The sequence below is a fragment of the Pavona decussata genome, unplaced genomic scaffold (assembly GCF_977016875.1).
Source record: "Pavona decussata unplaced genomic scaffold, jaPavDecu1.1 SCAFFOLD_24, whole genome shotgun sequence".
Classification (NCBI taxonomy): domain Eukaryota; kingdom Metazoa; phylum Cnidaria; class Anthozoa; order Scleractinia; family Agariciidae; genus Pavona; species Pavona decussata.
The window spans coordinates 977,734-1,001,967 of NW_028145447.1; the positions used below are offsets into that span (position 1 = coordinate 977,734).

General features: G+C 38.1%; 1 protein-coding gene and 1 long non-coding RNA gene across 2 annotated transcripts; one reads left to right on the forward strand and one right to left on the reverse strand.

The window, feature by feature from the left end:
• Positions 1–2,001: 2,001 nt before the first annotated feature.
• Positions 2,002–18,268, forward strand: LOC146485898 (short transient receptor potential channel 4-like). The gene is made up of 7 exons (XM_085102891.1): positions 2,002–3,747; positions 10,327–11,120; positions 12,184–12,379; positions 13,183–13,368; positions 14,075–14,137; positions 15,103–15,321; positions 16,776–18,268. Exons 1-7 carry the CDS (start codon positions 2,854–2,856, stop codon positions 16,824–16,826), a joined length of 2,403 nt encoding a protein of 800 aa, XP_084959017.1. The 5' UTR covers positions 2,002–2,853; the 3' UTR covers positions 16,827–18,268.
• LOC146485899 (uncharacterized) lies at positions 18,235–23,683 on the reverse strand. The gene is made up of 2 exons (XR_014862883.1): positions 23,545–23,683; positions 18,235–19,368 (listed from the first exon to the last, which is right to left on the reverse strand). It is a non-coding gene; the product is annotated as an uncharacterized LOC146485899 (long non-coding RNA).
• Between the last annotated feature and the right edge of the window lie 551 nt (positions 23,684–24,234).

The following is a 24,234-nucleotide window of genomic DNA, read 5'->3' on the forward strand; positions in this document are numbered from 1 at the left end:
TAAATAGTTTTCTAGTCTGGGATGCAAGCCTTCTAGTTACCGTCAGCAGCAGACAATGTTTAGATATGATTGGTGGCAAAATTGAAAATGGCTTAAAACGTGGTTTTGTTATTCCACATGGCCTCAATATTCGCGAAGCAATGAACTAGTTTTTTTTCCTTTTATTATTTTTTATTTTTTGCTATAATGGTTTTATTTGCTCCATATTTTATACTGTCAATCAATTTAGAACGTAGTTCCGCTATTGCGCAAAGATTTGTCAGCTATATAAGCGTATGTCCCAATGTAAATTTTCATTGTACCTGAAGAATGCTAGTTTGGCCAGCCGAAATATAGTAACCTTTAAACCGTAATTCTACGTTGTATCGGTCTCTGCTTCTTGTAACGTTTTGTTAAACACCGTGCAAACTATCTTTTAATAACTGACCCATTCTATTTCAAAAAAAATTCTGAGCCAGACTGCATCCTTTAATAAAGACCCCCGTTTGCTTGTATGCCACGTGACCGTCAAAGTCGACAAATTTCAGGCCCCGGCTTGAGATAGCTTAAACAAGGACCGGTGCACTAAAACACGGATAACTGTTAAATAATCAGTTCTTGTGCGTTTCATTAATAATGGCGGACGAAGGGGGAAGTTACAACTCGTTAATTTTCAACTTTTTCGTTTTCCTCTTGATTGCTTTGCCTTTACAAAATTCCGTTTTCATCGCTCTTAATGTCTTTGATTGCAATAAATGTAGTAATAATTTTATCCTGTAATAGTTTGCAAGTCTGGCCCGCCTAGATTAGCACTTGTTACCTGCGCGCCAGTCTACTTCCTTGTTTTTCTTGGTTGGATTTTGAATAAACTTGAATAACTTGGGAAGGAAGGATGTGAGCGGTGTGGAATCATTATTAGATATCCTAAGATCAAAAGAAGATTTTGAAGGAAAATACTGGAATTCAACTCCAACAACTCTTTTTTTTTTAAGTAAATTTCTACTTTTTGCCACGATGCAAATTTAATAACAAATATGAATTTCAAATTTTGTGCTGTCAAAGTTGTTGTTGCATCGTGTCTCCCGGATTAGCGATGTTGACAACGCGAAATGCCTCACTGGCGGCTTGGCCAGACCAAGGTTGTTTTTATAGCGCGGGCCCGGTTTAAGTTCACAGTGTTTAATAATCCATGCTATGTGAAAATTTGGCAGTGTACCGGAAAAAACAACAATTGTTCATTGCTTTGAATGGTAAAGGTGCATTTGTCCTTATAAATTATGTGCCGACATATTATTAGTAAAAGGGCAAAAAGAAAACGGAGCAACTACACAATGAATTTTGTTAAGAGGCTTTATCTATAATTGCCTTGTAATTAGTCTAGTTTAGCCAAGGCGACATGCTTAGCAGAGTCAGAATATGGTTTGTTACAAAAGACTCTTCATACGGTAGTTCTGAAGCAGTGTTATTTTTTTTCGTGTTCACTGCTTAAAATATATCATTCGAGATGCTTATCTTTGTTAAATGAGGACTAAATATTTTCCGGCGATCGCCAAATAATAATTAATTTGTGAAACTGAAATTTGGCCTTTCCATCGCAGCCACATTTAGGCAAGAATAATAAACATTGGCTGCTCCGAACACGCAAATGTTCGGGTCAATTCATGACAACCTGAGACATCAAAACAAAACTTAAAAAACCCCTGGTTACTGTTAACCGACTTTTCAAATGTAAACTGAGTCTCATTTTTAAAATTCGAATCATTTGGAGATGTTATATATTTCGCACGAAAAGTTAGGATGTAGTTTTTCGTTTACGCAAACTATATCAAGTAGATCCTCCAAAAATGTAAAGTACAGTTTTTTATCTATAAACTGAATTGTATTCGTGAATTGACCAAGCCGCACTTACGCAGCACCATATTTTCTATTTATTAATGACAGCCGAGGCGGCCTCTCTTATAAGCCTGGTGGTTTCTTGAGGTCTCCTCGACATTATATCTATTATATCCATTCTATCATTTCTCTTTTATTTTTAGTAAGGCAAATAAATAACTGATAATAACAAAAAGTGCCTTTCTCGTTGCAGACATTATGACTCTAAAAATTTATCTTTGATAGATGTTTTCTGTCTTTAATTGTGTATATACACAGATGTTGAGGGGTTGAAAGGATGCTACAGACTTATGGATGCAAATTTATAACTATAAATTGCCAGTCTTTTGGAGTGAAACTTCGTGACCATAAAAAATCCTGAACTAGCTGCGGTAGGCTGCCAATTACATTAGACACAACAGAAAATGCACGATCAAGCGCTACAGTTGAATAATAATTATGAACAAGAACACGAGAATTGCACGCGACGTAGAGTCCTAGACAATACTCTGGTGTATTTTGGCGGAAAAAATTAACAAGGTAACGTGGGACGTCATTTGTGCGTGGTTTGAGCCAATCAAATACGTTTTTCATCATTAGGCATATTCAATGGTCCGCACGTATAAACATCGTCGATTTATAATTTGTCAACGAGCATGCGATGTTGACAATATTGCTTTTATAAACTAACGCCTGGCTGGATTAGTAGCCGTTTCCGCTCGCCACTTGACTTGCTAATCAGCAAGCAGATCGCGGGCGGGTGAGAATTTAAACTTCGCTATATAATCTCAATTTTTCAAGCCACGTTGAGAGGGTTTTTGTGTTGAACTCTAACGATGTAGTGGACAAGGAATCGACTACTGTGAAGACATATACCATTTTGTTGGCCCGGAGCCGAAATCTGCAGGGTGTATATGTAGAGCGATAAATATTTCAACACCGTGTTGTGTTTTCCACCTGCCGGCAGTTACCTTGTTGACGGCGTAGCGTTGACTGTGAAATATGGCGTCTGAAATATCGCCAAATGGTGCAGTTTCTAAACTTGTGGCGGCACAATTAAACATGACCACTCACACCAGCGATGGATTTGTTCGGCCGTTGTGGTTGACGGATCCACCGATTGAAGGCCAGGAGTCGTTTTTCGAAGGGGTACCTATGGTTGAACTTGGGGGTAAAACGCTGACAACAGTGGAAAGGCCAAGTTTCAGGTCTGTGCTTCAAAAAGTCAATGAAGCGCCAGAAACGAATGGCTTTATGCTGAACCATGAAAGTAAACTCGAGGAATCATTACTAAAAGCGGTTCAAGAGGGAAACCTGCAAGTTATTGAAGTTTTGATTGATCATTATCTACAGCTCTATAATCTAGACGATTTATACGAAAGTTCGATTTCCTTAATTTCGGAAACCGCGAACGCTTCTCGTAAAACTCCGATAAATTTTCTACCGCTCGTAGTCGCTGCACATTTAGGAAATTATGACGTTCTTAAACTGTTTATTTCCAAGGGCTTCAACTTGGAAAATCCGCACGATGTGCTTTGCAAGTGCGATCGCTGCCAAGAGGATTATTTCAGGCAATCGCAAAAACGTCTCGATGTTTACAGAGCTATGGCGAATCCAATGTGGATCTCCCTAACAGGAAGCGACCCATTTTTGACCGCATTTAAACTGAGCCGGGATTTAAAATCATCCGCGAAGCAAGAGGACGAATTTGAAAAAGACTACCTCGCGCTTTCGTTGCAGTGCAGCCAGTTTGCGTTAGGGCTTTTGGACGAATGTAAAACCTCCAAGGAACAGAGAACAGTGTTGAATTTCCCGGGAACGGATGCCAGCGACGAAGAGTTCGCCGAAGAAGCTTTGGGACTGCTTCATAATGCCATTTCTTACGGACAAAAAGAGGTGAGTTTGTGTTGATATATAATCAAATTAGCTGAAAAGTATTGATAAAAACAGGTACTCGTGGACGACAAGGGAAATGGTGTTTTCTATTGAACGCATCTCTGTATATTTACAAAATGTGTTTTCTGTTAGTTTTAGTAAATAAATTTTACTGAAGGATGCATTATACAGGCTCGCACGTTTCGTAAATCCTTTACGTCACTGTGCACTGATTCAGTTGCAAAATTGTATTAAGTTTCGGGTTACGATAAGTATAATATTACTCTGGATGTACGATTTGCTGGAAGTCACGAAGTTGTGATGTTATAGAAAGACGAGGCAATTTTCCCCATCAAATTAGCATATGATAAATACTCGCTTCACATATTGAAAATGAAAATTTGTCACAAATTTTTACGTAACAAAGAAATGGAATACTCTTGCCTAAGCCACAGTGCCTAAGTGACTATTAAGTTGTTCATGTTAACGCTAAATCGTTACCAAAAAGTGTGGATTAAAAGAAACTTACTTTTTAGTCGCGCATAGATTTCACTTAACGTTAGAGGCTGTTTCAATATCGGTAGGGAACTATAAAATTATTAAACAAGACAAAAAGGAATAAGATGAATTTATATTTCGGTTTTATTGCTAAAAAAAAAAAACCACTTTATGTTGCCAATAATTCACTTTGGTGAAACAACACGGAGACGTCGCCAGACTTTGAGATTACCGCGAGATATGTTTTTTTTTTGCGGAAGAAAACGAGCTTGGTCTAAGAATTGACATTGTTTAAACAGTACAGCAAGTGCTAACGAAAATTAGTAATAGCTAATGGATCTTGCGTGGTAGAATATTGGAAACTCAAACTTGTCACAATAAAAATGAAGATTACTACGACGTGTGCTTCATACTCAACTTCTAAAGCTTGAAGTTCGTAATTTGAAAACCGAGAAAACACAACTTGAATTTCATTAGATAGGAAATGCAAACATCACTATGGGAAAGTATTGGTATATAGCTTTTATTTGAATGGTCACACTTTGAGATTTTATCCACAGATTCAAAAGATAGAACCACCTTTCACAGCATGTTTAAACAGCGGCACCACAAGAAAGTACCGCTACGCAGCATAAATTTGAAATAGGCCGCGTGAAGAGTTGGAACCGCGGAGAAATCAACAATATGACACCATAGTCAATACCGGCCATAATGAAAAGTTTTATTATGGAATAATTTTCGGTTGAGTTGGCAACGACATGACAAGACGTGTCGCAGAATCCGGCTTTCAGCTTTGAAATATATATATCCGCCGGAAAAAATCCTCTTTGCTAAAACTAGCTCATTTCAAAGCGGTTTTTCATTTTATTTTAAATTACGAAGGGCGAATGAATGCGAGCAACAAAGCAAAAACAGGTGTTTCGATGTGTCGTGTCGCTTGGATAAAATTGAAAACTCCAATGGGTAGAATCTTAATTTCTGCTGTCTGCATTTATTGGCCTAAATAAACATATTTTTTTCAAAGACTAATTTATTCTTACTTGTTTGTTTTAAAAATATTTTTCTTTAGACCTTAATCCTGCTAATTATTGTCTTGGCGTTCTAGCGCTGCAAAATGACAAACATGTCGCGTAAGAAACGCACCTATCCGCATAAGAACGAAGTTTTTGAGAATCGTGAGACAAGCAAAGTTACAGCTGAGAGCTTGACCTCTTTAATATTTACTGTGCTCACCCTTTGTCAACATTGGACTTAGTTTTTTGGTTTTGATAATTGAAAAAAAACTCGAGGTGCTATGATAATTCATTTTTTGACCCGTTTTGCTGAAACATGTAATTTTCGACTTAAATTGTCAAAAGAGGGATGATCTTTATTTTTATATTCATAAAACAATCTGCATATAATATACATTTTGAATAAAAAAGTTAAGCCCGTATTTAGGCAAATTTCTGTTTTCTTTGACGGACAATTAAGATTAATGGATGAATAGCAAATAGATGTATGCGCGAACATCATGATCGCCGTTCGCATCAAATACTTCGCTGGCGTAGTTAACTTGTTTTATTTTACTGCGTTTTCACTTCTTGTTAATTACTTTTTAATTTTGGGTCTATGGATGACATCTAAGCGCAAAAATTACCACTCGATAGTGCCTTCCTGCGATGCTGTTTAATACGCTGTGCGCGTTTGAGTCTGTGGATGAAATCCTGAAATGTGACCATTCAAATGAAAGCCGATTGATCAGAGCTTTCCTGTGGTGTCTGTTTATTTTGCTATGTGCCCATGGAAACCGAGGCAGTTGCTTCGGTAAATATTCCCAAAGTTTTGAAGTTTTTTTTTTATTTTTTCCCAACAATCTAAGTTCAACATGTTCCACTTGACATGTTATAATTGAAACCAACATTTCAAAATTTTCAATTCGAACTCGAAACAGTCGACGAAGAGCCGCTGTGGATGTGCCCCTGAAATTCCTATTTATTCCATTTTTATTCAGAGACAATATTTACCGAGTTCAAAATTTGCCCTCTTTATTTACATTGAGATTGTTGCAAACACCTTTCCATGGAAAGATTTTCAAAAAATGGTTTTGAACAAATTTTAAACACGTAAAAATGGTTTTGGTTATCGCCAGCTGGGGATGGTGGATAAGTGAAAGAAATTCAGGCTTCTAGTCCCGGACGTTTCCCTTTTGTCTTGATCTAGCAAAATTTTTAAATTCTTAAATTCACATGAGAGCTTTTGAAAACAATTCTTTCCAAATTTTTAGTATTTTAAACGTTTACACGAGGCGATTTTGTGAGCAACTCGCAAGGTAATACGCTCATCAACATTTCGTTCCAAGTTGAACAACTGAAAATATGTTGCACAGCATATCGTTCAACTTTGCGAAACGTTGAAGACCAGTCTACCTTTCCTTTAACTCGCAACACAATTTTTCGTTTCGAGACTAGTAGCAATGGTTGGTAGTAAACGCTCAATTTCCGGCGCCTGCAACTTGTTTGGCGAACGTTGTGTTGCAGGATGAAGAAAAACTGTTTCATGTCAGTAACAAAAAAAAAAAAAAAAAAAAAAAAAAAATGTAACCAGCAAGCACCTTCAAATTTTCTGTTTTAAGCTCGGTCGCTGTTCGCTATCGGCAAAAGCTATAAGGCCAGACCTCAAGATTTTGTAGATTTTTATATGAATAAGTTCATCAAAATCAGCTATGCCTCGTCCGTCCAGTGAAGATATACGATGGCGAGCCATTTGGATGAAAGAAATGTTAGGATATCAAATGGATGAGGTGGCAGCCTCTTTGAACATGTCTTTAAACTTTAGGCTTTGATCCGACAACGTTAATTGAAATAGCTGTATACAAATATGCAAAAGGAAAAAAATGTTTCCCACAGTTTGCTGATAAAGTAGTATTTTATTATTCATGTTTGGCTTGTTATCACCGCAGAACGCTGAGTAGCCTGTGGGTCTGTGAAAATGTTTTAAACATGCAGCGATGAATTTTGAAACTTTTTGTGTTTTGAAAGAAATTTGTTATTGATGGCGGAATATCTCTCAGCTGAGTTTACCGTATTTTTACGTTTTGATCTTCATCTCGACTGCGTTTAAAGAGATACGTACGTGGTTAACCAATAGATTATTTTTTAGATAACATAAACACGGGCAGCATTGTCTTTATTGATTGGGAAAAACAACAGCCTTGTCCGAAGACATCTGGTACACGTTTTATAGAAGGATATATGGAAATGCAATAAAATGCATTGTCATCTTTCAAAGAAACCTCTGCACCAGTTTTCTAGTTAATCGGGAATGTTAAGCCCCCGCAAATCATTTTTTCAAACGCATTGCTTTCGAAAATGTTTCCAAGGTCACTCTTTGTCAAGTAACCGACATTCGTCGTGGGTCTGCAACACTAAAATAGTTTTTTTTACACACACAGGAAATCATTTCAAATTCAAAACTTTCTTCGCAATAAATGTTTCCTGGTTTAACGTGGGTTTTGATTGGCGATTAATTTAGTGTGCAGATACAGCGAGGCGGGGAACTGAATCGCTTTAAGCGTAATTTAGGCTTCGCTTGTCGGCGCGCTGAATGTAAAAGGTAAAACTCGCACCCTTCTCTAACTGAAACATAGCATAGAAATGTCCATATTTTGCGTGTGTATTTATCTTTTATTAGAAACCTCTTCCGTTTCGATTGGAATTTTTGAAGTTTTCTCAGCTCGTTTGCAACCGATTACTTAATATTCCCACAATTTGCCGCGACAATTTTACCTCGAATTTTCGCGAACTTGTTTTGAAAGGTAGTTTTCTTAAAGTTCATTTCTTCGTAATCAGTTTTGCTTTTAACTACTGCTGCACGCGCACAGCTCCGTTAAAGCTCTTTACAAGCTAGACTTATCAGTCACTTTGTCACCGTAAAAACTTCCTGAAGCGAATTTCTTGTTATGATTAATTGTTAAAGACTTAGTTAACAAACAACGGAAACATTTTGTCTAGCTCTTTGAGAACACGAAACGTTAAAGGTTTTAACACTTTCTCCAGGAAGTCCAAGCTTGTTTCAGAAAAGAACTTGAAGCTGTACCCATTTGATTTTTTCAGCCTTTTCGACCGAAATTTTCCCGCGCCAACCAAGTTTCTATCTCGGCCACGAGTACGAGTGTCAGAGCTCTTTGCATGAGGTCCACAGCACCCAGGTGTTTTTTACCAGTAAATTTATCTGAATACAGGCAACGTTGATTAAGCTGTAAATTAGTTTGTCAGCAGCTGGTGGGTTTTAATTCCGAATTCGTCTAAACTGTTTAGCATATGCTAAGCTGTCAATATATCTCTCCTGACAAAAGTGCACTCAGAACTGTAGAGGCGTCAATGTTTAGAGCCCGATAAATCCTTTTAATCTCGTTACATTCACCACCTAGACCTTTTAAAACAATGCGATTATGCTACTCACTTAAATTCAGTTTTGTTTTTATGATCGTTTTAAGCGATGATAGACCAATTCGTCTCCCTAAAACCTCTCCTAAAAACAAGTAAACGTGTCTCACTTATGGCAAAATAAACCGAGTTTGAATAATTTCCTGTTTGAAAACTCCAAAAGATTGGCGGGAAAGGCTGTTTCCACGCGAGAAACTTGCACAATTAGTGCTTGAATCTTCGGAGTCCTTTGTTCCTTCAAAGTAATATCAAAAATGCCCAATATTAATTGCGTCGCTGAGATGAAAGTTATTTGATAGATACATCTAAAAATGCCGACTTGAAATTACGTGTCTAGGTGAAGAAACACACCACTTGTTTATCAAAAATTCACAGCGTCAAATACGAGGTTGCCACCTCAAACTGTTGTTCAAAAAGTTGACGAAACAAAGATTATAATTATGTTTTCCATTTCTCGCTTGCATTTTACAAACTACTCAATATTAGAAGTTTCACAAAAATTTTTAATTTGAGATTGATACATTATGCGCCCAAAATGCAACTAAGTGTGAGTCATCTACCGAACCGGACAATTATGCTTCAAGCTGAGTCATGCCCCTATCGTGATTATTCTGAGAAAAATGTCAACCCCACCCTCCACCCACAGAGTAAGCGACCTAACCGTGCAAACATCTCAGTTGAGAAAGGAAGTAAACCTTCAATGTGGTAAACAATTCTTTAAAATTTCGCCGATTTTTCTCAAAAGAAGACAAACAAAGGTCTCCCAAATAATAAAGACAGAAATTGTTGATGAGGTAGAATGTCAATTTTCTATCTTAAGCTAACAGCTATGCCAACGTAATGCCCGGTGGCGTACGCGTGCTTCCTCCTACGAACAAAGTACTTTGCTTAGCCCCTAGTTACATAACAAGGTTCGCTCGTGTTGTGAAGGCGTATCAATCGCTGGATATTCACAGTGGCAGCTGTGTCTGAAATAAAAGCCACTTTCTTGGCAATCATGATAATATTTTGGGAAGGTAACACCAACCTAATGTGAGGTTAATTAGGGCGGCCGTCAAGAGTCGAATTGAAATTTTGAAGTGTTGGTTTTTGGGGAGGGAGAAAAAGAAACTGGAGAACCCGGAAGAAAGGGACGAGAGCCAACAACAAACTCCACCCACACAGGGTTCTCTAGTTTCTATCATAGTCAAGCTGTAGGGAACAGGGGGGAGGGGAGGGGAGGGAAGGGCGAAGGAATGACTTTGCACGCCTCCAAGATTTCAAGATGGTTGCGAATTTCATCATGGCCTCTAAAGCCAGCCACTCTTTCGACGAACATTCGTGTTAGTTTCATTTCTAGAGTTGAAGATCAAACAGTACAGAAACGAAATAAGCAGCGAAATATAAAACACTTGAGACAACGGCTCGTCACTTGGAAGCAGAAATAAACAGAGCTGCTTTACACAACTATTTTCGCTAAGTCACGTTTGTATAAATTAGTCTAGAATATTGCACTCAAACACAACAACAAGCTTCGAAAACGAAATAAAAATGTATTCCTATTATAGTTGCACAATGTGGTAATCAAGAGTATTCTGTAAAAATTAGTATGTGTATTTCTTTTATACATTTTCATCACATTTACCCTTACATTTATTTCAAGGACGTAACCTTATTTTCTTTCCTTTTTTTCCAGTTTGTAGCTCATCCATTCTGCCAGCATCTTCTCATGAGTTCTGTGTTCAGCGGTGTCCCATTCTGGCGCACGCGCGGGATCGCGTTTCGCATCCTCTACGTCATGTTGCAAGTCGTGATCTATCCTCCTATGGCATGTATGTATTTCTTCTGCCCTTTCTTGGGAGTAAGCCAAAAAATTAAAAGACCGTTTATAAAATTCGTCAACCACACCGCTTCATTCGTGATTTTTCTCTCCCTCCTCGCCGCCTCGTCTCATGAGAAGTTCAATATTCGCTTCGGGAAAGTACCATCCACACTGGAGTGGATCATCCTGATGTGGATTCTTGGAATAGCTTGGGGAGAGTGTAAACAGGTCTGGCACGATGGAGCGCTAAGATACTTGTCAAGCGGATGGAATTGGATGGACATGGGAATGGTTATTCTCATCCTTGGTGCCTATATAGTGTGGTTTGTTCGCGCCATTGTGGCTCGATTCACCCACATTGATCGCAGCACTGATCACTTTATCCTGAGTGCGGCAGACGGATTATACGCCATGGGGGTCATCGCTAGCTTCTTCCGCCTGGTGTACCTGTGCCAGATTAGCCGATACTTGGGTCTCCTGCAACTCAGCCTGAGCAGGATGGTGCGTGTGATTTTCCAGTTTGCTTTTATCAGCGTTGTCATGTTGATATCGTTTTCGGTTGGCATGACCATGCTGTATTCATCATCTTTTGAGGCGTATGGCCAGCAGAGACCTGAGAGAAACACCACAGATGTGATAGAGAGTCTGATAAGCAAAGGATATCACAGGTAAAAAGACCTCAGGAGGGTGGAATACTCGTTAGGAATTTATACCAAAGTTATGAAAATTTATACTTTGGCAGCTCTTTGTCTCTTGATACAACAATCATGGTATCAAAAAATCCCCAAGCATTTTTAAACAAGTTATGGTCATTTTCTTGACATAATGGGTTACCACGTAGGTCATCCTCTCTTGGTTACCATAGCTACTGTGCAACCTGTTGATAACAGCCCCAATTTTACTTTTAAGTGGTTATAACTAAAAAACGAGCTCGGTGACCCCACTTTTTTGTTATGGAACTGTTATCAGCACGTTCAGATACAATTTTTTAAAAAATTCTACCAGAAGGGGTCAGAGCCACCTTAAATTTTTCGAAAATTTAAGATGTTGTATCAAATGATAAAGAGTGGTAGTGTCGATCCGTAAGTGTAATTGCTGGAAAGTAATGGAAACCAGCATCAGCCACCTTAAATGAGCGCGTCTCGGGAACATACCTGTGTTCTACCAATCCCAGAGTTCTTGGCAATCGGGTCGATTATGATCCTTTGCGGTCTTCTACCGTAAATTTGGGCGGGGTGGTGTGAAATCTCGCAGTTTGACGGGATTGCCTGCAGGAAACGTTTTTCGTCCTTCCCATCTCCCCTGGTGGCACATCATCAAGCCTTGCTGCATATCTTTCCCAAGGAAGTCACGGATTCCTCCCATAACTTAGTTTGCCGTTAGTTTGATGCGACTATGTAATGTCTGAAACTCGAGTAGTAGTGTTCTATCGGGATTTAAAACCACGAGGCGCAGCCGAGTGGTTTTAGACCAGATAAAACACGTGCTGCGAGTATTTTGAACGGCTTCAAAAACATTCCTGGAAAAGCGTGTGTCAAGAGAGTTCATAACAATGTTGCTTTTGTGAACGTTGGAAATTAGCATACGAGAAAAACATTAAACACCATCATAGAAAACCACTGCATGTGATGTTTTATCGACCATATGATAGGTTAATGGGCTTATGAATGATTAATGAGTTTTTGAAAGATGTGCAGTCAATCTAAGTACTTCCCATATTTTTTTCATTAGTCTGGTCACAACAATGGTGACACTAATGTGGGCGAGCTTAGACATGATCACACTGGACAGTCTGGAGGTTTTCAAGGATCAGAGTCTGATTCAGATATGGACTGCTATCCTGTTCACTCTTTATCACGCTGCGTCACTCATCGTCCTCCTCAACATGTTGATTGCGATGATGAGCAATTCGTACCAGCGTGTGGAGGTAAAAATTATAAAAAAAATGTTAGGTATATACATCGTAGTTACTTGAGGGACTGGTTATGAAACCTTGCAAGAAAACAATGGTGCTGCAATTTATGTTGGAAGGGCCGCGACCCTGCACAATCCTTTGTTTTAACGTTCACACCACAGTTGAATATCTTAACAAAAATGTTTCGATTGGTCAGTTGCTCCAACACATTCCAAATCCTATTGTTGTTTGTGCAGGGTCAAGGCCAAAAAGGCAAACAAAAACATATAACAAAGAACTTTGTCAGGTTTCATAACCATTGCCTTCAATTAACTATGTATACATATAGCGAGTTTCGTCTGACTTGAAATATATGGTTTCCGTAAGTATCTGCTACTTGAGAATGACGAATTAATCAGTAAATGACAGGCATACTCGGAAAAAAATTCCGAGTGCCCCCATCAGGAGTCGAACCCAAGACCTTTCGAGAATGAAATGAACATTCGACTTTCTCTTTGTATTAAATGTCAGACACTTGTATGGAATCTTGAATATTTCTCTGGAAATATTTCCAAAAAACACGCATGAACGGAAAAAAGAAATACTTGGAAGACAATTGTCATTTTTGAAATACTTAATGCTGTAATGTTAAGAAAAATTCTTAGCTTTATACCGTCATCAAACTTGGGAAATATTTCTACGGGAACTCTAAAATCTCGTTGTTGATGTTCAAGACCTGCATGTAAATTTCAAAACTCCGTTCAAATTTCAAAAATACTGGTCACGCGTGATGTAGATTGACTGTAACTAAACTTGTTGGTAATTTCATTTTCTAGGATAATATTGAAACCGAGTACAAGTTTGCTCGAGCCCAGCTGTGGGCTGATTACATAGGTGACGGTGTGGCTACTCTCCCTCCCCCCCTGAATCTCATTCCATCTCCAAAGAGTGTTGTGCGGTGGGTCTGTAGGCTGACTAACAAGTGTTTTGGGGTTCCGAAGAGGCTTCCTTGCTGTATTAACGTGAGTAGCTGCCATTTAACTAGGTAATACATATAATGTGCACGCTCTGATTTGCCATTAAAGTAGTAATGTATCCTACGCTCTGAATGGTCACTAAAACTGGTTTCATATTTCACGCGCATTCTGATTGGTTGCCTGATCGTTAGGAACAGGTTGTGTATAATAACATTAGATCTTCCTTGGTCAGGCAAATATTTCATTGCAATCAGCGAGCTGTGATTGTTTAACGTAACATTTTTTAGATTCTCTTTTATAAAAGAGAGCTGATTCGCTTTGTGCTCACAAAAACTGATGCAAACCTAATAAAAAAAGTAGAAAGTCAGTCAGTCAGTCCATCCTTCCGTCCGTCGGTCGGTCCGTCGGTCCGTCCGTCCACACATTAAGCAAGCAAGCAAGCAATTATTCAACCATGAAACGTTAATGAGCATTTTAGTATTCGTTAAAAACCCTAGTACTCTTTGGGTAGAGACATGCACAAATTTTGAGACTCCATAACAGGATAGTTAGGGAATTATTACAGAGATATAACCTCAGAGTGACCATAGCATGAGTGGCTACAATTAGGGTGATTAGGGGTATTTAACCCAAAAATATCACTGGATGCGGGATATAGGACACAGGATATGTAGACTACTCCCCCATGATAGGGCCTCAAGTAAAAATATGTTTCTATCTCCTGATATTGTGCTATTGATTTTTTACGTAGGGACAATTTCGTGTTTACGAACAACGGAGCATGGACGCAGAACAAAAGAAACAATTATACCAGGTTAGAATGAGCTTATAAATGAACGAAAGACTCGCGACAGCTTACGAAGATGATGGAAGATGTCTAAACGCGGACCGAAGACTTCCGAAGACGTCCCGAATCCTTTTCGAGTTCTAGTTTCATAACATGATCATTTGTTAGAACGAATTGAAAAGTACGTTATGTAAAACAGTTAAATTCCATTTACCCAGATTGGTAACCTTTATGTGGAGGCTTCGCTGGAAAGGGGTGCCTTTTTCAGGCTTACAGTATATGAAAGGGTAGGCTTAATTACAGTCTATGAGCAAACCCAACCGAAGAGAGCTTGCTAACAAGCAGGGGAAATGGTTGTTTTGGTATTTTAAAGGATTTCCGAAACGTAGTGCAAAGTGAAAAGGATAGCATCTAAATTTAAGTATTAAATAATTGGAAAAGTTTTGCAGAAATTGCAACGCAAAGATTTTAGGGAGCTTTGGTTGAAAAGTACAGTGCGATTAGTTTTCTTATTTTTGACGTATGCGAAAGGCTAGGGGTGCGATTTTTGTACTATATAGAAAGCGAAGTATCCCAAACAGAATTCGTACACGAAATAGTCAGGGGCCTGTTTGTCGAATGCTCCCGGTAACTTACCAGGCCCGATAAGTATATTTTAAAATGCTTTTTCGCCAATAACAGGCATGGTACTTGCCCATTGTTTTCATGGAATTATAAAGATTTTAAAATTTAGCATTTTAAGCTAACAAAAATTGACTTCTGTTGAGAAACATTTAACACCAAAGACACTTTTCGGGCCCGGTAAGTTACCGTAACTTTCGAGAAACGGCCCCCTGGTCACGTACTCACCCTCCCCTCTCCACCTCTCCCAAGCGTCGAAGTATCAGATCAACAGATGTTACACGAACATTAACAGGTACAGGGTGAGGACGAAAGTGTTCACGTCCTACTCATCTTCAGTAGCTCAATGTCTGCTTTTCTTTGCATTTCAGAATATCGTTCGAGAACTTATCAGCCGTTACTGGGCACGGCGCCGACTCCAGCAGAAAACGTCAACGTCAGAAAACGCCAACGCCGACCAAATGGCGGCTATTGTAGCAGTCAAGGAAGAGGTGGCGGACATGTTGAGTGAGATAAGGAACATATTGAAAGCAAACAAACAAAGTAGAAGTCGGGAGAGAATCTTTAGAGCCGAGGAAATCGCTTTAGAGGTACATATGGATATTGAAAGCCTATGTGCTGTTCTCTTTGAGGACGTATTTTGAACGAGCTTTTAGCTCATTAGATGTAAAGTGGATAAGTAATGATTGATTGATTGATTGAGTCTTCTTTCCCCTGGCGATACCTTTGTGGGAAGTAGTAGCGAAAACGACTTGGCCCTACTTTTGAGGGTCATGTAGTTTCCTTAGTTGAGAAGATTTGGCTCCACATTGCCTATCTGCTTTCAGGGCCGAGTTGTTCAAAGCCCGATTAAGCTAATCTTGGGTTAACGTGAACTTTAATTCGAGTTAAATTACTAATCAACAGAGGTCCTTCAAAAGAATTTTGTCCCTCAGTTTTGACTTAGACTTTTCTTTACCATTAGCTTAAAATCCGCTTTTAAAACTATTTTTAACGGGCGAGATGAAAACGTCGGTTAACTTTTAATAACTTTTAATCGAGGATTAGCGTTAATCAGCTTTCGAGCAACCGGGCCCTGGGCCCAGTTGTTCAAAGCCCGATTAAGCTAATCCTGGGTTAACATGAACTTTGATTCAGGTATATTTAACAATCCGTAAGGATTAGTTCAAAAGATTTTTGTCCCTTAGTTTTGCCTCAGACTTTTCTTTACCATTAGCTTAAAATGAGCCTTTAAAATCATTTTTAATGATTGAGCTGAAAACCTCGGTTAACTTTTAATCGTGGATTAGCGTTAATGAGTTTTCGAACAACCGGGTCCTGGCGCATACATGGTACTGACGAAAGTGTTGGGAAAGATAAAATAATATGTTGTAAGGTTATGTTTATGATGGACCAGAATCACAAGAAAAAGTTATAATACTCCTTGATGTCTTACGCCATAGTAAAAAGGTTCATTTAGATGCGCCGGCCGTCAACGTATCTTCTGCGCATGGGCGTAAATGCCATCCTCGGGGCGACACAGCGGCAAAATGAGTGCGCCTGCTCCGGAGATTTGTGATTCAAGCGAGAATCGATTACGAATGCTCCACTTCAATCCCCAAATTCACACCTGTTACCACAATATTTTGTTTGTTGAATAAGATATGTGATGGAGGAAGTTCGAAGGAACCTTTCCTGAAAGCGACAACCTTATCTATTTTGATTTGGGCTTATCCACGCGAAATGAGAAAAAAAAAATGGAAATTTTAAAAATGCCGCCATTTTGCCGAGTAAGATTGCTCACGCGTGACGAGCATGCGCACTCATTTTGCCACTGTGTTTCTTGGGGCGAGTGTAACTTCATGTCACACATGCTTTACAATTTTTTTATCGTATGGTAAATAAAACGAAATTATTGTAATCTCGAAGGGTTACTATTCGGTTTACGAAATCCCCCGGAATGACGATTGTAAAGTTCTCTCAATAATAATGATTTATTGATTAATTAATTAATTAATGGTGGTTTCACACTTTTTAAAATTCTTATTCAACTTTTTTTTTTCAGACTGGAGAATCATCGAAGACAAATGGAAATCATAACCACGTCGAGCTTTGACCAAAGTCCAAAAATTGCTGGTATTCAGTGGAAAGTTTTTAGTATTGATTTTGACAGTCTTCGGGAAACGTCGGAACTTGTCGTAAAATTCGGTAAATAATCGGAAACGAGCTGAATAAAAGATTCAAACAGTAATCATGATATTTCTCAAAAATGCAATAAAAAAATTTCAAGCTCGTTTCCAATTACATTGAGGAAAAAAAATACACGTTAGCAGTGCTTGGGATAAAATATTTACTTAAAGACTTTAGAGGATTTGTATATATGAAGAAACCTCCCCAATGGTGTGGCTTGTTATCGAGCTGCTTTTCTTAAAACGAGTGTAAAATTTTTTAAACTTTCTAACTGTGATTACCTCATACTTCAACATACAGTCGAGCCTCAGTTGAGGGACACATCTTCAATACGCACACATCTTTATCATGGGAAGTTTATTTGGTCCTTAGTGGAAGTAACATTACCCAAGAATTACTATTGATAATTTAATTAATATCCCTTGCTATTGATTGAAGTCGATTTATCCCTCTTTTCCCCAGTCATTTGTACAGTCAGTGGATGTTTTGAATCTTACATAACCGTTTAACATCCTTGTCCCCAGTCCTCTCACGGTTTTGCAGTGGGCTCTACGGGCTACTGAAGATAACCTTCCTTATACGGATAACACCTCAGTTTAGGGTTTTATACGTGGTGCCTGAATTTGTTCACTATTATGCTTATGCATGGTCCTAACAAAATCTCACTATTATACACCATTAAGCTCGCATAAAATGTCACGATTTTTACTTCTACAGTAACATATTTTTCGTTAACGCTTATTATATTTAAGCTTGTGTAATGCCTCGATGCAATCACATAAATTTAACAATCGGTAGATCACGTGACTCTAGATAACAAAGGGCTTGTCTCAATGCAACAAAAATAAAACAAATGCAACAGTACAATATTCATCATAAGAATGGATTGTATCGAAAATCCAAGAGTCAGCGTGCTCTAGCGAGTGAGGGCAGATAGTTTTTATGATCGGCAAAACTCTATCTTGTAGCATATTTTTGTAGACATTTTTAGGCTTTTTACTAATAATGTAATTCAAGGTGATAAATGTTCTTGTGTCTTGTAAAACTAAACAATTGTATAAAGTTGGTTGAAATCTGTGCCATGTTAATTTTCATTATGTAAAATTTTCCTTTAGTGGGCCATTTTCATGATGGCGTCATTTGACTACAACTACCAGAATCCATTTTGTTTTCCTTTTCAAATTCAAATTTTGTAATCCCAGTGGAGAGCAAAGAACAATAGCTCTAATTAGCATGGAAAACAAAAAACTGAAGGATTCTGGTAGTTGTAGTCAAATGACGCCATAGTGAAAATGTCCTATTGTAGTTAGTCAGTGAAAAGATTGATCTTTCAATATTTTTAAATTTCTTAATTAAATTTGTCCCTTTAATGATAAAAACAGTACATGGCTATAACTTTTAACCCGCAGATCGAGATCCTAATTTTTTTTAAATTAAATGAAAGCTACTAAAAAATAGTTTTACCAGACACTGTTTATTATGTATCTCCGTGCAGTTCTAACATTCAATTCCCAGTTTGCGGAAATTGTACAGCTAAAGTCTATAGCTATTTAACAGTAGTTTCATTGCTGCGTGCATAACTTGATTCTAACCCTTAAAAGTGTGAATAGAATTGTCGAGATTTCCTTTCTTTTTCAAAGTGTTGAAAAATTTGAGTTACATTTATTCAATAATTGTTAGCCCACAAATAGTAGTAATAAATAACAATTAGTTTGAGCCCAAAAATAGCAGTTAATAATATTATTTTATAATAAATCGCAATTAAACTACCAACGCAGAAATAAAGAAAATCTTGATCATTTTTAAGGCTTATGTTCCGATTTGAGAGCAAGTCAATAAAAAAACTTGAGTTGCCATTGACACGTGTTTTGTTATATTAGTAAACAAGTGAATAGGAGAATCTTTACTATTATATTTGACAACGACTTATGAACAAATGTTGACCATAATCTAAAAGAACATGTCACTCTTGATAGTCAGTTTAAATATTAGTATGACATGTTAAATATTCTCAGAGCAATAAGCTTTCAAAAACTGTGAAATTTAAAACGAATTTATGGTTGGGTGACTGACTTGTCACCGAGCCATATATTCTTTGTAATAAAATCAGAAGCCAATGGTTTTTTAAACACGATCGGTAATTTTTAGTTTATGAAAGAAAACTTCAACAAATTGTAAGCAAACAATGACATTTGGTAAAATCAAACGGCGTAATTAAGTCTTCAACGATTTGTCGTCAATTTTCAATGTCAATCTATTATTCAGCTTCGACTGATAAGGCCTCATGTGTAACAGAGCTCGAGGACAGTAAGAGGCGAGATGAGGTTATTATCGATTGGTCAGATCTTGTCCTGGATCAGCGGGGTATCTGGACACCACACCGCGCCCTTCAAAACTTTCCCTCACTCAGTGTGCTGCGTCAAGCACGTGTATGACGACGCACGTGTTTTACGTTGCGTTCGATTGGCCTTATTGTGGAATAAGAATAAGCGGAATAGCTGTTAGATTTCTTCTTTTTTTTGAATTATTTGGGAAGACATTTCTGGAAACTTTCGCTGACGCACGGTAATTTAAGAGTCATCTCGTACTTCAGTAACTCCAGAAACCTCTTATGAGGGATTTTTTGTCATTATTGTACGTATCCGGAATAGGGTCAATTGAACGTACCCTTAGATCAGTTATGACGCAAGCGGAAGACGAACTATCAATTCTCTTGTAAACAAGTTTACGTGATCTTGCCAACTGTGTTGGAAGTAAATAAAGTTAGAACTTCCTACCCTGGTATGCATAACAAGGCCTTTCACTGAGCCGCAATAAACCTACGTCGCATAAAGGAATGCAAGCCATGAGGTTTACAGTCGAGCGAGGCTAAAATTTTGTTTCTGATTCGATTATACGAACAATGCATGCCCCTTATATACAAAATGTAACGTGCTTTCAAATGGCGGCAAGAAACCAGCAGAAAACCCGAAAACCCAAAAACCCCTCTCAACACATTCAGGGCAGAAATTCTTGATTTGTATAATAGTGGATTTTCCAAAAAGCAGATTTCTCGTGATTTGCAGCAATCAACGCGTACTGCCAGAAAGAAACTTCGCCATTTTCAACCGGGTCAGGGTAGAAGGGGTCCTGTCGCGTAAGCTCACTAATGATCACGAGTACTAAATGGTGATTTTGCGACGTTTATACCTGCGTTTATTCCGTTAGTTATTCAAAAATCTGGAAAAGGATTGGACGCGTTTTATCATAATAAATAGTTCTCTCTTTGAGGTATATCAGCTAAAAGTATGCGAACTGACAGTGAAAGATGTTCATTTCAGTTGACCTAGCAACACAATGGCAATGACCTTCGGAACATGTGTTGCGCTATTCTTGGCGGTATTATGAACAGTCTGCTGAAATATACAACAATTTTTAATGCCACAAGGTGGGTAATGTTATACATGAAAGATGAACTGGACTTCTTCAGCCCGACTCATTTGCAAGCGCTTGACTTTGTGCTCTTGAAAAAAATAATTTGCATAATGAATCATATGAACGTGTCGACAACATGCAAGAACGGTTTGAGTGAACGAAATGTTTCAAATGTACTGTAGTTTAATTTTACAGGCTATTGCTTTTATCCAATAGGAATCGAATTTTAATTTGAACATTGATCCGTGCAATTAAAAGATGAATAAATGAATGCATTCTTTGAAACGACGTTCAATTTTCAAATAATCGATCCATTAATAGAATCTTGGGGGGTACGCTTGGCCGGGCTCGGTTGTAAAATATCTTTCATGGTCAAAAGAAAGCCACAGATTGATGCGGATATTCTAGCAAACGACATGGTTGAGGTGCGCCCTTTGCCGTAGGCAACTTATCGGTAATTAACGACCTTATTTAGAACGCAATTTATCAGCTTTGCACCTTTCTTTTTTCTTGTATACATTTGAATTACTTTGTATCTTTTTAAGAAATTAATCAACTGTGTAAAATGTTGAAGTGAGATTCAACCTCTGATCATTCGGCTTGTCAACCTTATGCACTCTCTTTAGCTATTAAGCACTCTGCGGCAGAGATTTTAACCTGTTTGAATGTTTTAAAGGAACAAAACAAAGTTTAAACACTTTGCTCATTTGACCGCTAAACCTCCCGCGGTCTCAAAGACACTCATCGACTCTCAAAGAGTTCAATTCACTCAAGAGTAGATCTCTAGGTCAGAATTCAAACACTCGCTTTTTCTTCATGTTTGCAAGCAAACTGTGGTATCATTGCAAGTCCATTGCATGGATCACATGCCCTCAGGATGGACTTTGTACCCCCATCAACCGGTGTTAACGTTTCAGCCAGGCAAATACGAGAGATCTTTCAAGATCAGCTCTTTCATATATTTTTCACTTATTGTCAATAAGACTTTTCCCATCTTTTAAAATGAAAGGGGAGTAGAAATTGGTGTAGTTGATTTACATTTACTTGGTTAGTACTGGAGCAGTTGGTTGCTGAACCGAGATGTCATACACAGTTTGTTCCAGTTGATTTACGGCAGAGTTGCATGACAGTTGTCTTTGTAACGCTTTTGTCTTTCCGACTTCATAATCACAGATTCATTTTATTGAAAATGATTTAGATTTATGTACAGCTAAAGACAGTTTCCAAAGCTCGCTGTTCCTTTATTTCTGAGCAACATACAGCAAGAAAAACAAAGACGAATCAAAGCGTTGTGAAGATAAATCTTCACCGGTTTTGAATGAAGTTCTTGGAACCCAAACGATTTAATTTAATTTTTCGTTTCAGCAATTTGTGAGCCTTCTGCCTTCCACCTTATTGTCAGAATCACCAGGCTGATCACTTTCTATGATCTATGATCTATGATCTTTCAAGATCAGCTCTTTCATATATTTTTTCATTTATTGTCAATAAGACTTTTTCCCATCTTTTAAAATGAAAGGGGAGTAGAAATTGGTCAATCTGACTTACATTTCCTTGGTTAGTACTGGAGCAGTTGGTTGCTAAACCGAGATGTCGTACACAGTTTGTTCCAGTTGATTTATGGCAGAGTTGCATGACAGTTGTCTTTGTAACGCTTTTGTCTTTCCGACTTCATAATCACAGATTCATTTTATTGAAAATGATTTAGATTTATGTACAGCTAAAGACAGTTTCCAAAGCTCGCTGTTCCTTTATTTCTGAGCAACATACAGCAAGAAAAACAAATACGAATCAAAGCTTTGTGAAGATAAATCTTCACTGGTTTTGAATGAAGTTCTTGGAACTGACCCAAACAATTTAATTTCATTTTTCGTTTCAGCGATTTGTGAGCCTTCTACCTTCCACCTTATTGTCAGAATCACCAGGCTGATCACTTTCTAAGATTTTTTTTTAGTATTGGATGAAATCAACCCCAAAACTGACGTTTGATACTAATAGCTATAATTGAGGAGACAATTTAATTTTAACATACTACTGTAATTGCTGCATAAGATTATGACATTATTCCACAGTCAACAGCTCAGCACAAACGTGATCACGAAAAAACAACATTATTATCATCATCATCAAATCCTCATAATTATCAGCATTACTTAAGTTACCGTGAACTGTTGCTTCTGCCAAAGGACAGATTCTCTGCAGTGACTACTACATTTTGCAATCTCCAAATTAGGTCTAGGAATATGCATATCAGTTACTGAATTTCTCAAGTTATAGGAGTGGACAATCCGATCCATTAGTAAAGATACTTCTAAGATATGAAGGGGAAAAATTCCTGACAATTTTGTGCACTGCATATCGGGTTGGTTTCGTATGATATCGGTGCCCATCATATTGAAAGGACTTCCAAATTTTCCAAAACGTTAATATGTACGCCAGAGGTACTAGAAGAATACACCGACCGCAAAAACACTTGTGATACTGCACTCAGATTAGGACGAGGCCTCGATTTTTATTTGCGACCGAAGATCTCTAACGATTGCAGAATCTCCAATCTTCCTCCTCTACGATTTTAAATAACAAATCTATTGTCTAGTAGCGAGTATTTTGTTATGATTTTTCGATTCTTCATTATATTCGACCACTGTGGTCTACGATTCTAGTCTACGGTTTTGCTCAGGCTAAAGATGTTCTCTACTACCTAAAATGTGCGACAGATTGTCAAAGGAGTTTTTCCGATTCTTCGATTCTCCTTTGCTGTGCCAAAAGATATTTCCTTGTAGCAAGTGCCCGATACGATTACCGCGATCTTACCCTATAGCTACGATTGTAGTTTTTATCGATTAATACGATTTTACCGAAGTAGATATAACAAATTCTCCGAGTGTAGCGGGAAGGAAATTTGTGAAATTTCCGAAAACGCAAGTAAAGATTACCCAACCCTTTTAATTGTAAGTTTACGTGTTTGTAACATCGATAAAAGGCAAAGTTTTCTTAAAATCTTCCAGGCGCTGTCATCCTTAAAGTCAAACGTTTCACCTGTGGAAAGTGCCCAGCAAGTTAATTCAAGTATTTCTCGGCATGTTAAGAACAAGAAAAGGCTGGCTCAGTGTTCTATAGATCTTGAGAGAAAAATAAGGGTGTTATTCATGTACAAAACAAACTTGAATGTGTTATTCGTGAACAAAACAAACTTGAATGGTCATTAATCAAATAAGCATTTTATTCACCTGTGACGCAGTGTGACGCCTGCCGCTTGAAAATCACACATCGATCACAACAGCTGACGGTGAGTGCAAGGTGACGTTGCAGAGTATTTTCTTCCTTTTTGGCACTGAATTTGACTTGTATATACTACACCCTCCTGAACATCCTTCTGTTCTGCGTTCTTTAGGTTGCACGAAGCTGTTATGAAGTGAAAGAGCTTGTCCGCTATGGGTCACATTATTTTCGACCTCGCCACCTCGTCAGGCACCTAGTCGATCCAAGGTATTAGCTGTTGAAACACAGGCTCTCCTACTGTTTTGTAGAATACACTGAAATTCACCAGTTCAGTTTTCAAGCTAGCACCACAAATGTTTGCGCTTTATTACAAAACAACGCTGGTTAAAAGCCGCACGGAAGCAGTCATTCGTTGTGCACACACACACTTGCAAAAAACTAAAGATAGCCATGTCTCCCTCGGCCAATCACGAGTGAGTATTATCCCCGCTCAGCCAATCAGAAGTGAGTAAACAACAACAACGAAATGATTTCCCACTATCTCAACCAATCAGCATTCAGTCATTTAAACCAGTTAATAAATCATCAATTTCTAAGCTAGGTCCAGTTTGGGTGCCCACATTGTCTGTGCACGGCCAGTGACTTCAGGTATCTTTAATATTATTCTAAAGCGCAGTCATTCAGTAAGCCAGTGTCTT

Coding starts and splice junctions, on each gene's coding strand:
- LOC146485898 (XM_085102891.1), top strand. CDS start 2,854: ATGGCGTCTGAAATATCGCCAAATGGTGCAGTTTCTAAACTTGTGGCG. Junction 11,121..12,183: donor ATAAGCAAAGGATATCACAG/GTAAAAAGACCT, acceptor TTTTTTCATTAG/TCTGGTCACAACAATGGTGA. Junction 13,369..14,074: donor GGCTTCCTTGCTGTATTAAC/GTGAGTAGCTGC, acceptor TTTTTTACGTAG/GGACAATTTCGTGTTTACGA.